Genomic DNA, 15,607 nt, shown 5'->3' with positions numbered 1-15,607 from the left:
GGCGGGGCCCGCGGAAGGTGGACACTGGAAATTACACCGTAGTGGAGCATTTTCTCCAAACGGTTGGGGGGGGGGAGAAAGTGGAGGGCAAAATGACGTTTTAACTTGATGGATTTATTAAGAAGGCGATTCATACGCTATAGTTTTGTAGCTTGTGGTGGTATTCAAAAGATTTACTTTTTTACCCTGAAAAGTGAAAACTCGGAAAGCAGTCCACGCGGGGCCACGGCCCACCACGCGTCGAGACAGCCTGGCCTACTCGGAGTATTACATCATACTTTTGCGCTTTCCACACTTTTGGGGCGCGGTTTTGGCCATCCCTTCGTATAAATAAAGCCAGCCACTCCCATTCTCTCTCTCCTCTTCCAAGTTCGACGTCTCCCCGTACCTCCTCGTCGCTTCCGCCCTACGCTACGTGAATATACCCACACCCACAGAGACAGAGAGAGCGAGCGACGCTGCATCAGTAAGCGCTACGTGACCATACCTAGACACAGAAGCTAGCCTGCAGGCTGCAGGTGGCTTTTTGGCCTTCTGATCCTCCCATTCTTCAACTTCAAGTCCATTCATCTTCTTGCTACAGTAGCAGTAATTACCCCGCGACGTACGTCGTCTCTAGGCATGGGCGCGCAGCCGCAGAATACTCACAAGAAAGTCCAACCTGGCGGGCCAACGACCACCATGATTCTCTTGAGGCGACATGAAGAAGAAGAGGGGGCAGCAGCGGCAGAGCAAGTAGGCGTGGAGGTCCTGAACAAGCTCGGAAGTGGAGGTTTCGGGGCTGTGTATCGTGCCAAGGTAATTGCACCACCAGTTCTTCATCATCATGATACGTCTCTTAAACAATCTGCCGCAGCTAAGTATGACCAGGAGGAGGTGGCACTGAAAGTTCTCGCTGCCTTCACCAAGGATGAGAAGGATGCAGCCGATCATGAGGTAAGGGTGATGAGGACATTAACGAGTACCACTGACCCTGATTGTCGGCCTGATTCAGATGCTGCTGATTACATCGTGGGGTTGCGGCATCACCTCACGAATTATGGGTCCGATAAGAGATACCTTGCTATGGAGCTGTGCAAGGGAGGATCGCTCAGGCAAGTCATGGACCGCAGGGGGTTCTGCGAGAGGGAAGCGGCCACGGTGTTCGTAAGGCTGGTGCGGGCGCTGATGCTGTGCCATGGGAAAGGGGTGGTGCACCGGGACGTTAAGCCCGAGAATATGCTGCTCCTGCGCCCCTGGGACCTGTCCTCGGTGAAGCTGGCAGATTTCGGGCTGGCCACAATGTTCGACCAGCGGCAGCTGGCATATAATCCCAGGCATTGCTGCGTCTGGGATGCGGCAGGCACTCCCGGCTACATGGCACCCGAGCTCCAGGACGGCTCGCCATGCAGTCCCTGGGAGACGGACGTGTGGAGCGCCGGGGTTGTGCTTTTCGAGATGCTCACGGGCGACCTCCCCCCTCCTCCTCCACCCGGCTGTCCAGAGGCCCTGCTCGACCTGGAGAGCCAGCACCTGTGGCCTGCTCATCGTTGCGTGTCCTTCCCGGCCAGGCATCTCGTGCGCCACATGCTGTCGATCAACCCAAAGAAGAGGCCCACACTGGCCAGCATCCTAAAACACCCTTGGGTGGCTCGCTTCTGCGCCGCGTCCCTTGCACCCCATGATCAACCAGGCCCTGTCGCATCGACTACTAGCTGTGCTCCTTCGATGGAAAAGGCCACTGGTCAAGCACTAGCACTTCCCCCCAGACCGCTTGTCGATGCAGTTGAAGCAACACCATATTCACCCGGCCGGCTGCTGCAGCTACCTGCACTACTACAGCTACAGAACGGTACTAATCCTCGACACGGTCGGCATGATCAGCTGCATTGTCGAATCAACCCCCCTACTCAGAGGCCGCCGCAGTTGTGTGAAGAAATCCATGTAGCTGTTCGAGCTCTTGCCATTAGAACATGATGGCCTAATTCAATCCTCCTCTCAAAGAGAGAGGGGGAAAAAGGGAGGGGAGGCAGAATCACAGTTCATTTACCTTGAAATCCATTGTTTGGTAAGGTTGGCACCCTTGTGTACAACTTAATGCAGTTTACCCTGCTAATTGTTAACCAGCTGCACCACCAAAGAGAGAAGACAGATGATCAAGCATATTGACTGGATCAGCTGGCGCTGATGAGGATGCATGGCCTGCATCAAAACCGCCCATTTGTTTGTTCCAATCAAAAGGATATTTTGCAGCCGTTTGTTTCAATCTTCTCTGCAAATAAAGTTCACATTTCCTTTTTCTGATCGCTCGTGTATTCATTCGTTATGTTGTCTGCTTGAAAAATGTGGCTTGATCATTCTCTGTGACTAGTGACAATATAAAGGTCAAGATTCGACAGCCATTCACCTATCCAAAGGCTATAAGCTTGTCCACTGAAGTGCAAACAACAATCCTAAATTTCAATGGAATGACAATGTTAAAGTTTGCTCATCCTAGAGAAGATGGAAAAATCTGAAGGGTGTGGCGAAGGATTGGAAATGATTAAAATGCTCGTCAAAAACAAGTGTTTAATTTGTATAACGATTATGGCATTAATAATATTAACGTCTTATGAGTAAAGTTGCCCAACTTCTGTGTCCTAAAGTATGAGCTATAAGTATCTTAGTATTCCATTTGGCATTATAAGTATTACACGCATATGGTATAATCTACTGTTATATGCGACGAGCTAACTTGGATTATAGCACTACAGTAGCTTGAAAGCTTGGAATTTTGGAAGAGACGGTAACTTTGAAGTTGAGGGATATTTTTTATTTAAAGTATCGTAAGGTATAACAAATCAAGACTCGATATGGAACCAGGTCTTAATCTCACCTTACACGCTCTCCCCACTTTGGACAAGGCCCAAGGCCAATCATAAATGAGCAAGAATGTAGAGCGGAATATAGGCGCTTCATAGCAAGACAAGGAATCGTCCGTGGGGAAAGGACATGTGTTTCCTTAGTCATATTGTTGCAACCATAAAGACATGTGAAAGATGCTTCTAAAAATAATGCAATGAGGATACATTTCATAATGGACTTGTGCGGCATGCCCTATTGATTACTTGAGGTTGTTGATGTTTGTTGCATCGAATACCACAAAGATAGAAAAAACCAAGGGAAATGCTCTCAAACTTGGGAGATATAAAGGATAGAAGAGTTGGATCACTAATGACAACATAAAAGTCCTTTCCTTTTTAATGATCAATGGTTTGTCGCCGTTCATGGAGTACGCTTGATGCTTTTGGTCTTACTCTTGCCTTGCATTTATAAAATGGCTGTCACGACATTTGGTTGGATGATGCAAATTGCAATGCTTTCTGCAAGAATTATTGACGGTTTTGGTCCTTTTAACTTTCCATTAATACAGGTGCGATGACTTATGAATGATGTAAGTGTAATACTCTATTTTTTCCGTATGTGGTATACTGGTTATGTTTGGTTTGAACTGTGTAAGAATTGGGAACCTTGACTAATTGGACTACAAGGGAATTGTCCATGGATTGGCAATGCCAAATTTTGCCATTTCTAAGGGATGGGTAAAGCTTGGAAAACCCATGTCTATTGAAAATCTATGACGCAGTTCAGGTTAACTAATGTTATTGCCAGATACAGCAGCGAATGCATGTCATCTCTTTCCAGACAGAATAGCTCGTCGATGTTTTTGTGGTGGGAGCATGCATGAACCTGCTGCTGCAAACAGTGGCTACCTATAAATTCACTGCAAATTTATTCTGGACTTGAAAAATTAGTAACTTGAAGGATGTAACTGAATATTGTGATGCTGACGACTCGGAGAAGTGTCAATGCATGTCAGGGATTCTCTGAGAGGAAAAGGCTCGTGAGAAAAGCAGAGGCACATGCTTGCAGCTGCCAGCACCATGCAACCCTTGAATGGATACATTTCTTGGCTTAGAGTAGAGCCTGACTGCATTTGTGTGGAGACTCTGAACAGACTTTAAGTATCATGGGAGCATCTATCACCTCTTATGTAATCAGCACCTATTTCATTCATGAACTACTCCTCTTTCTAGTGTTTCTGTCATGCTGTAATTTACACTACCGTACATTAGAGCCATCTATGCAGCATGCTATAGACTTGATCATTCAGGGGGTGCCATATTGGATATGAAGGCTCGGGGGGTGCCATATTGAATATGAATGCTGCCCAACAGGTTCCATAATGACCATCACAAAGACTAGTCACACACCATCGTTGATGTGCTTCTTGCTACTTATGGTTAGGCCTCGAGGGGTTCACTATATGTAAACTCTTTATATCGTATGCATTTAAGGACTTTAAAAATACCTTTATTTGTAAGTTTTTGAGACATAGAATACCTTTTTTGTTCAATGTGTAAATGACCTCTTTATAGGGTACCCTTTTGAATGAAAATTTTGTATTTTTAAACTCCCCTCTTTGGCACCCACATAATATGCTTATATATTTGCGAGTGTCCCTCCCAAGGGTTAGGCTAGGCTTTTTTATGATTGTTTCGACTTTCCTATAACTTTTGATGCTTTTCATTAAAAATTATTGATTGAGACATAGGTTAGCTATGATTTTAGCAGTGAAAAGAGTACAAGCACACACATGCATACTTTTGGGGGTGTACATGCATGCATATGTGTGTGATGACTAGAAGAGAAGCAAAACAAGCATAAAGAAACCAACACCAACGAGCATCTCAAACAAGCCCTACAAGGTTAGTTGTAATGTATCCAACCACATAGTACAACAAGTATAGCAATAGGCATTTCTAGGTTGTGTTATACCTCTACTCTTTGGTAGTAGGTACACAATGTGCTAAGGTGGTGATAATCACATCTATCTTATGTCGTCTTGCTCTAGTGCTTGGTGGGCACACTGTGTGTTGAGTTTTAAATCTGTTTCACATATCTCACACTTTCCTTCAAAGCACAAATTACAAGTATATGCATATGTAACTTTACAAAGAAAGTACTGACCACAAGAATTATATTGCAATCAAATTAGAGTATGGCTACAACTTGAAAAAGCACAAAAAAGATTCAACATTCTCAATGTAAGTCTAGAAGTAGATCTTGTTGAGGAAAAAATATGCAAGTACATTCTCTATAAATTTTTAATAGCAAGTATCCCATCAAAGTAAAGGGAATTGCAATAGCAACCTAGTAGCAACATATCCATGCATTTGCCAAAAAATATTCACAATGTTGCACTAAAAGATTCACCAGCTAAATTGTGTGATGTTTACCATAAAGTAATATTGGTCCATTATTCATGCATCAACTTTTCTACTTTGTCGACTATATTAGACAATGCAACACCCATTAAATAATCCTTAACTAAGTTCAAATCCCTACCCAATAAAAGGATAGTACCAGTCACTCTCCCAACTTGAGACATTTTCACAATAGTAGATTATTTTGATAGTCCCTTATATGCCTCAAATGTATTACTAGTAGCACAAATGCATAGCCTAAAAAGCTCAGACTAAGTGACTAATTGGTCCATTAGGGCCAAAAACGCTTCAAAAAATGCACTTTTGTTAATCACGGGATTAAGGAAAGGGCCAAAGAGAGTTTGCCACGTGTGCAAGAATATGGTATTCTTGTCTCCTCCTTTTTGGAGATAGTAGAGTGGACTCCGTGGTTCTCTTCTCTCTTTTAGCCAAAATCTCCAAACTCTGACATGTTTTGATGGTCCCGAAGTCCTTATTTAATTATAAAATCTGACAAAACTGGTTATGATAACGATGTTGTGAAGTTAATACTAACATTTTTGAAAGTCGGGAGCTTTTGGCGCCCCGATTATATTTTCATTAGTCTTTTCACTATTTCTTCTTTGTTCATTCGTCTTTCTCGGTGAGCTTCTTTCTTTGCTCATTCGCCTTTCTCAGTGAGCGCTTTTCTTTGCGATGTCAATCTAAGTATGGCATTCAAAAGACGCATGTCTCGTTTAGTAAACTCCTGCACTATCTATGGCCAAGGAGTAAACGGAAAATGGAAGGCCAAAACCTTTTGTATAAACGATTGGGTGACCATGTTGCCCTCTTGCAAAGGCTCTCACAAGGTCAAAAGAAGAAAAAGAGAGGATATAAAACATCACTGGAAAGGGCATATCATTGCTTTTAAAATTACGCATGAAGGGTGGTTAGTTAAAGTGCAACATGTTTACATGGCCAGGGATATGCACTTATCTCCTAATGAACGTGTTTGACAGCAAACACATTGTATGTCTTAAGTTAATGACATATTTGATTTGTTTTAAAATTTAAGCAAGTATTAATTTTGAATTCTTTGTTGTAGATATATTTCCATCAACAAGTATTAAATGGCAACCTATGGAGAGTTTGAGTGGAACTTTGAATGTGATTCATAAGGTGTTTGCGGACATTATATATGCAGATGAGACCATCAGTTCTTTCAGTGAGAGAAGTTGGGAGGTTTCTGATGATAAGGCAACCATGCATAGTTTTAAATTCAAAATATGTCAAGATATTCAAAAGTCCATGACAGCTGGAAGGATCTCAAGAAGAATACGCTTGTCATGGTTTATCCCCTTACATATCTTTGTGGGTTGCTTCAAAATAGCAAACTTACAGCGAAAAAAAGTATCTTGGCTCAGTAGAAATTTTGCAAGCGCAGAACTAGATAACATCATAGGGAAGCTTTGGAAATCTAGAGATGTTGACCATAAGGGCGACACCATGAGGTGTATTGTATGCCCCCAATCCTTGTCTCTGTGTTATAGTATAACACGACAAACTCTTGCTTTGGGTTTTGATTATAGGAGATACAAACTTAAACTAGGCATGTGGATTCCCTTGGATTCAGATACAGATTGCATGCCCTTCAATCTTAAGGTGCAAGTTATAGAAAAGGAAATAAATATCACTTCCAATTGGAATCTTAAAGATGTAAGGGATACCTTAGAGATACTAGACTGTACATCCCCAGAATATAAGTTCAAAGTAAACGGTAAAGTAGTAGGGAAAAGAGCTGAACGCTTTTTCTCTTGTATGAGTTGCTTGCCTCCTTCAATTGTAAGCTTCGAGCCATAAAATTGAAAACACTACATTGGACAAAAAGCTTTTCATTGAATGAAGAGTTACAAAATTGAAGTGTAGATATACAAAGATCTTGCCATTTGTATCTATTTGTCTTCTTTCATCATTGTAACTTCGTCGTCACTTTTTGAAAAGATAGATCTTGATGTTGCAGTGGCTTTTTTTTTTGTTGGTTGAAGAATTTAACTTGGACAGGGGCCCTCTTCTCTTGAGGGGGTAGATGAGAAGATGGATGAGAAAGTGTTGGCATTTCTGTCTTTGTGGAGTTTGCCTTACTTGTCTTTTCAGATGACTTGCCTTTTGCCTTACTCTTAGTTAAGGAATTATGTTGAGAAGAGTCCACTAGCGTGATTGCCCTATCCAAAATTAACTCAATACATCTCTCTCTTATCCACCATGTGTATGAATCGGGGTAATATTTGCACTACAAGGAAAATTGTAATAAGTTTGTAAGATGAGTGATAGTTCGTACTTGTAGGGAGTAAAAACAAAGAAATTGATAATAATGTTGTTGCTCAAAATCTAATAACGTTGCTCAAAACAGAATGCGAAAGATACTTACATTAACCCCATCTATCTTGAGAATCTTTGAATCTATTGTCCTACAAACATTTGAAATTACTCTCCATCCACAAGAATACGCATCATTTTGTAAGGGTACTTCTTGTAAGAGAAAACTATATGGTTTTTGAGGATCAGCAATATCCTCATATGTAGTATCCAAAAAGGTTACCACCAACCTCCCAGCACTGTCAATGGAAACATGTTATACAAAAAGTACAATAAATAAAATAAACAATAAACCAAAAAGTAAGGATTTGTATTCAACGCACATTTTTACTTGATCGTGGATACCCCTCAGAGAGTTCATAAGGATAATTTCTTGAGTGAAAATATCAATATATATTAAGCTCCAATGTCCTCTGCAAAGTAAAATCAACGATAAATATAGTTTTAGAGATTTCTTGGCTAAGAGAAGAAATTAACGCCCTAAAACCAAAAGCAAAACCAAATGAATGTCAATTGCAATGAACAAAACAACACTATCATTCAATTAAAAAATTTTGAGCCAAAAATCCTTACCTCATGCAACAAAAGACTACTGAATCTGACACAAAACCATTTGCACGTAAACCTTATCCATTCTCTTTAGATTGACAGGACCAAGGACATCGATTTTTCTCTTGCAAACTTCATCCTCTGACTCTATAGTCTCTTGTAGTCATTCTTGATTGGCGACTTCTTTAGGTTCTTGATAGGCAAACACTTGTTCGGAGGTGGTCTTTCCTCAATCACTGGCCGTTTCGCTCTCCTAGACAATTTTGGAGGAACGTTAAGGATCTCAAATGCTTTTTTATCAGTAGTGGGCAAAGGCCTCAATACCTTGTCGAACCTATACGTGATTCTGCTAACCATACTAAATTCTTTGTTCATCAAAGTCATTCTATGAGCATGAGCAGCAGCAATGTAAGCATCGTTCATAAAATCAATAACAAAGTCTTCAGCAGCCTCCTGAAGGCAAAGAATGGCTGCAAGCTGCCTTTTTTTTTTGCATGCCAACTTCAGTGGGACACCCTTAATAATCTAAAAGAAATATCTTTGACAACCCTAATAAATGTTGTCTTTGGAATCACATGATGTGTAGCTCTTTGTGCCTTCCTTATCTCACTAAAACATTTCTGAACATAAAAAAATCTAGACTTTCTCTTTCTCTTCGGCTTGGAAGATTTTTCTTCTCCATGGGGATAGGAGGGTCCAGGTTGCTTTGTTTGTTGAATAGGGGCTCCAAGGGTGGTTGGAAACTTAGCAGTTGTTGTAGGGTAGGACTGTACAAGATGAAGCTAACTCTGGGTAGGAGAAGACATTGTCTCTGCACTAGATTGTTTAGATTCCATGGCAGGAGACTGAGGGCAACCAGGGGTAGGTGGGATCTGAGGGCAACCAGGGGTAGGTGGGATCTCATGATGGAAAGATTGAGAAGCTGAAAGCCTTGTCTCCTCCTCACTCTCTTTGCTATCTATGTACACCTTCGTTGTAGTCTACTTTGCCCTAGCCATGAACTTGCAGAAAAATGAGACTTGTTAGAACATTTAAAAATTATGAGTAAAAAATACCCAAAGAGAAATAGCAAATACGGTGCGATAGGTGAAAACGCACGGATTTGAAGTTAAGCTCCTCGCACCGTATTTGCGGATGACTAATAAGGCGCGATAGCGACAAACTGTGGGTCAAAAATTCTAATCTTCACGTCGTATTTGCGAAGAGCAAAAGCACGTTTTGACTGATACGACGCAAATGCATCGAAACGAAGTTTTAAAATGCCACCTCTTGCGCCGTATTTGCGGATGATCAATACGGCGCGATGGCGACAAACCGTGGGTTAAAAATTCTAATCTTCGCGTCGTATTTGCCTTAGGCTAAAGCACGATTTTACAGATACGACGTGAATGCATCGAAACGAAGCTTTAAAAAGTAACCTCTCGCGCCGTATTTGTGGTGAAGTATACGACGTGAAAACAGCGAAAAGCATGGATTTGTAGTGTTCGATACGGCGCGAAAACAATGAAGCGCATGTTAAAAAAAGTACATGCTCGCGCCGTATTTGCGATTACTGATACGGCGCGACTATGCTTAAGCGCAGGTTGAAAAAACAACTCCTCGCGTCATAATTGCGGTGACCGATATAGGGCGAGGATAATCTCGATGTGGTTGTGTATTTGCGCTCTGGATTTGAAAAGTGAGCCACGTAAGCTTCAATCGATCTTTTATAACTTTGGGGTCCGTGACACGTGGCAGTGTTTAATTGGCTAGGTTTTGCGCGGGCCATCCACGTGGCTGTCTACGTGGCATCGCATGTGGCAAATATTTTTCGCTCTATATAAACATGGTTGTCAGACATTTATGATTTTTTTACAAATTTACAAGCTTGTTTAGAGTTGAGGTCCACTTTCAGGGTTTCGAATTCTTATGTGAATTTCCATGATTTTGTTTACCCCTTGATACGAAGCGAGAAGATATTGTTCTTGAGGTCGCTTTGCTAAATTCGCGTCGTATCGTCGACTAGCAAACACGAAGCGAGAAGGCATCGCTCGTGGAGTGGTTGCACACTTTCGCGCGGTATCGTACTTACACTCATGCCTGAGCCTAAGGATGTTGTAGGCTCCCAAGATCAGGTAACCCCTTCTAAAAAAAGAAAAAGATTGTCATTAGGGTCAACAAGAGCTTCTGGTTGTGCTACCTTCTCCCCTGAAATTCCCATAGCTTCCTCCCCTTGTTCAACAGCAAGTGTGGGAATGCCTAAGAAGTCTCCAATCAAAGGCAAGTCACCATTGAGGGTTTCTGGATTGTCTTTGATCACAGATGTTTCTCCATCTGAAAGGCTCCTAGACTTTCTTCTTCACAATGGCATGGAGTTATCTTATTACAGAACTGCAAAGGATATTTTCAACCCTGACTGTGATATTGACCATGTATTGAACTCATGTAAGAAGTTTTTCTTGGAGGAGTTTGTTGAGTTTGAAAGTCTTGCATTTCCAGTGGTTGAAAAGGATGCAAAGGAATATGTTCACATACCTATTGGGAGCTCACCTTCAGAGAAGGCCTCGTTTTCAAGAAAGTGTACATCTCATTCTCTTGACCGGTTTTGTACCTCAGATTTATTTTGTTCTGCTCATTCTAGGAAATGCAGGCTTATGTCCAAAACAATTGCATTCATTGTGTTTTCTCTTGTAGAATATCTTGTGAAATTTGATGAGAAACAATTAGAAGGTCCAAAATGTTTTAGCTTTTGCCTTTTGGACGAGGTAGCAAATGACAAGCATGCAGAGGAATGTTTGGACCCTGAGGAAGAAGCAAATATTGCTGGCAAACTAGATGTTGCCCAATTCAAAGCTGAGACCATTATTGAAGAAAACCATGCAAATGCAGATCTTGTTTCTGACTCTTCTTTTTATACTGTTGCTTCACTTCCAACTTTCCCTATCAAGGACAAAGAATACATACTACTAGCAGACATTCAAAGGCTCTGCAATCTTAGGGAGGATTATTGTTTAGCCATCATTGCAGAGGCTTCTGATGCTGCAAATGGAATTGTTGACGTTGAAAATGAATCTAAAGAAGAGTTACTTAAACTTGACACTGAAATTAAGAACGACAAGTTTATTGAAGAAGGGGAGCCCTTTCTCTTTGTTTTCGTAAGGCAAAGAATGCTGAGGAAGAGTATGGGATTACTGAAGAGGAATTCCACGGCCTTCAAGACCGACTTGGAATTTCCCATTTTGGAAGAGAAGAGTCGCAATATGTTAAAGAATTGGAAGATACCAATGAGGCACAATCATCAATTAACATATGGAATCCAACTAAGCTAGAAAATGATGAAAATCAATTGGTACTATTATCTTAAATTTTATAAGATGTATATACATTAATATGTTTGATTTCAATATTCATTTGACATTTATCTTTTTTTACAGTTGGAGATTGAAGATTTTGATAACTTCTTGGGACGGGTTAAAGGGACAAGAGTTGGTATTAGTTCACATAAAGATGTTGCACTTGGCCATTACTTAGCAAGGATTGATCCGCATGTTTTCTTGGTTTTTCATAACATCTTCTCAGAGGAAGCAACATGGCCTATACTATGTATTAAGACACTTACAAGGCTACTTGGTTTCTCTAGGTTACAATACAATGTACACAAGGTGATGGTTTTGGAGAAGACTGCGGCAATTAGGGTTTTTGGTTATGGTCCTGGTTTCTCTGCTTCTAGAGCTGGATACTTTCTGGCCCTCTCATCTTATGCTTTGGCAGCAAATCAAACTGATATAAAATCAATAGTTGGCTACAAGAGAAGAAAATTTCTGCGTTATAGAGAAAATATCACGGAAAGGGAGAATGATGTAAAGGCTCCTGAGAGCTAGCTTTGTACTTTTCTTTCTTGAATTTTCAAGTTGAAGTATTCATTTTTTGAAGTTGTTGTCGAAAAATACTATGAATTCTTAAGTTGAAGTATTCATTCTTTGAAGTTGTCGTCGAAAAAACCAATTGAATAGCTCCTCAAAAGCATTGCTTATTGTAACTCCACCTCCATGTCTTATGCTTCGAAAAAAACTTGTACGTGCTTGATAGTGAGATTTTTCCATGCCTTGGCCGCTATAAGTTGTGAGGGGGCCTTGCTCCTCCACAAAGTAAGGCCCATGGATATGAAGGATATGCTGCAAATTCATAAGAGTAACAATCAATTTCTGCCAATGAAAATTTTATCGAATAAAGCTTGGATTAAATATTCTCTCTTACCAAATAAAAAGTGATATCTTTCTCTCCCCATGCCTCCTTTATTGCCGGAACAAGATTTGTAATCGAACATTTAAACTCTTCTGGATACGTGTACATTTTCGTTTGTTGCTTGAGGAGCTTTAGGAAGACATCAACATGTCTCCAAATCTCCATCCTTAGAAATGCAAGTCGTGGTGTGGTTGCAACGTTTGTCGTTATCCCACACAGCTCTCTCCAATGCTCCCAAGTAATGCTCACCTGTTTTCTTGTATGGTTACCTAAAAATCGTCTAGCTTTTGAGCCTCCCATTGAGACATCAGCCAAGACATCTCTTGTTTTCCCTGAAAGTGTTGGATCTTTTCTTAAATGAACTTGACCTCTATGAAAACCCATTTTGGAGAGTAATGCCTCACATTTGTCAATACACTCATTCGATAAAGATAAAGGCTTAATTGAGTATGCATAGTCAAGATGCAACCTGAGAAGTTTATCAATAATTCTAATCTCTACATGCAAAGTACTTATATAAACATTAGTAAGAGAAATTGAAAGAATTGGATCCCATATATCTTCCTTGTTTTTCTTTTTACTTAAATCTATAGAGTCTCTAGTTGGGGCTCTTCTTACAGGGTGCAAGTTGCTCCAATTTTTAGACCCAACACTTTCCATGCAATAAATACAATGATATTTTGTATTTGCCCCATTACATATTCCAAGCATACATTTGATAGTTTTCAAGTCAGTATTCATGTGCCATTCCACATTAAAATTACCAACCCCATCAACAACTAACATTTCTCCTTCACTTTGAGACTTAATAATGTTTGGAATACCTGTATGAGTAAACAACCATTTCAGTGTTTCATGATTCTCAATTGGTACCTGAGCTGCACCAACCCACCAAATCTCCATCTCAGACTAGAACTTATGCACTGGTGCTTGACCCCCACCATTGCTGTATTCCAATGCCCTGTTCATAATGCAAATGCTGACTCTTTTCATCTTTTGTCCTTTTTGAATCTGTGCTTCATCTAACATTCCTCCAACATGAGTCTATATATGTGAACCATTGCAATCTGCACTCTTCTTAGATCAACCCGTATATTGTTAAATACATTGTATTCAAAACTAGATTTTCTTTTTGTCTTTTCATATGGCATAGATGCTTCAATATGAATGTATTCCCCGAAAACTTGTGGAATCTTACGATTCATGGCAATCCTTACAACCAATACTCCTAGGGCTCGAGGTAACCCAAATGCAGTTATTCTATTACATTTTAGATTTTTTAACCATAATCTTGAGATAGCCCGATAACATTTTCGACTAATGCCCACAGTATCACGTCTCTACAATTTCGTTTGATTTTACTGTGTCCTTTAAATCCTTCACTAATTCTTTGAGAGTTGGGCCTCTCAAATCCATATTTTGAGGTGACCTAAGAATCCTCAAAATATCATTCTTATTCATGGTCTCTTTTAAAAAACTGATTCTCTCCTCACTCACGAATATTTATACCCGACATGTTGGAGACATATTTTTTTGTAAGATTCAATCTTCTTTTTTTTGCTCTCCTACACAAGCTAGTTACATTTTTTAATGGTCTCTCTCTCTCTCTTAATCTTATTGGAGTTTTCTTTAAATGTACTAACTTGTCTTGTAATAACTTATTAACATTTTCCAAAACGTCAATCTTATTTGTTAGCTCTGAAATGCTTGTCTCTGCAATAAATAATACTTTTCTCATTTCATTCATCTGAGCCATATATGTGTAAGATGCAAAGTGTAAGCTTTTACAATACCCAAGCATCCCATTATAACCTTCCCCAACATATCTCATGTAGTCATGAATATTAAAAAAATTAAGAGATTTACCTGTTAAAGAATCCTTTGGATAAATATTTTCATCTACCCACAAATCTCTTTATATCCACCACATCCCTCCCACCGACTACGATGGATACTTGTGCACACTTTGATGAGTAGATCACAAGACAAAAAACAGCCAAAAATGTGACATTGACATAAATTAAATTTGAGGAACAATTAATGGCTCAGCTCTTTGATGAATTCAATATTCTCTCATTAATCACATCTGAGCAACCAAATTTGGCGTTTTCATTATTCCAAAATCTCAACTAATTAGCAACTTAATCATTTTCTTACAAGTGTCTTTTTTGAAGCGTTTTTTGTCCTAATGATTAATCACATTTCAATATGCCAACCACATCGCATCCATCAATTGATTGAATACTCAATGTTGTACATCATTGCTCACAAATATCTTGCCTCATGTAATTCTAAAAGGCTAACATCTCCAAAACAACTCTTCTACTCTGTGCCTTATAAGCTCATGTCATTGTAAAGTTTTGTGGAGAAAAACCTAAATCTAAAATTCACAAGGTTGCATTTAATCATTCACAAACTAAATTGTGCGATGGTCCATGTTTACCCTAACAAGTAATACCAATGTCCCTTATCCATAAATCCTCTTCTATGCTCTTTCAACCATAGAAAACAAGGCAGCACCCATTAACTTATCAACTCTATCCTTGACAAGCTTCAATCCCTACTCAGTGAGAAAGTACAAGCCATATTCTCCCAACCTATGACGTTTCACGATAGTAGAGTATTGAGAGCTCTTTAAATGCCTCAAAAGTTCTATTACTAACACATTTGCATAGCCCAAAAAGCTCATACTACATGACTAATATTGATCATTCCTCACTTTGTCAATTCATCAACCAAAACACATCCATTAATTGACTAATACCCAATGTAATACATCAGTTGCTAACAAAGACATTTCCTTGTGCAACTATAGAAGGCCAACATTCCCAAAACAACTCGTCTACTCTATGCTTACTCATTGTGAAGTTTTGTGAAGAACAACCTAAATTTAAATTTTATTTTTGCAGGCCCTACATAATGCAAATGCTGAAGTTACAAAAAACCAATTCTCCCTTATAAAGCCAACTCTAAAATTAGTTTTTGCATCTATTTTCCCGTGGATTTTTAAAATTGGTTTCTAGCTTCCTAATTCTCTAAATGTATTATTCTGAAAAGCAACTCTCTTTCCAAACACCTGTTGAAGCCAAAATTCCCTGATGAGAGAGACTTTTTTCAAGTTGCAAACAATCTATTTAGACTCATTGCACCAGTTAGAAGCATCAACATTTTATACAACTAATTGCAGTTAACCATAAACTCTTCACAGTAATGTAAACACAGACACAAATATGTCCCTTTAAAAACACTGC

At 39.8% G+C, this 15,607-nt stretch overlaps 1 protein-coding gene across 1 annotated transcript; it reads left to right on the top strand.

Moving 5' to 3' along the window:
* Window positions 1-382: 382 nt before the first annotated feature.
* Window positions 383-2,270, top strand: LOC148040028 (uncharacterized). Its single transcript, XM_087666005.1, has one exon. It carries the CDS (start codon window positions 622-624, stop codon window positions 1,954-1,956), a length of 1,335 nt encoding a protein of 444 aa, XP_087522131.1. The 5' UTR covers window positions 383-621; the 3' UTR covers window positions 1,957-2,270.
* The last annotated feature ends 13,337 nt before the right edge of the window (window positions 2,271-15,607 follow it).

The sequence above is a fragment of the Lygodium microphyllum genome, chromosome 2, assembly GCF_053477565.2.
Source record: "Lygodium microphyllum isolate KBCC chromosome 2, Lygodium_microphyllum_v1.1.10, whole genome shotgun sequence".
Taxonomy (NCBI): Eukaryota; Viridiplantae; Streptophyta; class Polypodiopsida; order Schizaeales; family Lygodiaceae; genus Lygodium; species Lygodium microphyllum.
This window is presented reverse-complemented; position numbering and strand designations above follow the sequence as displayed.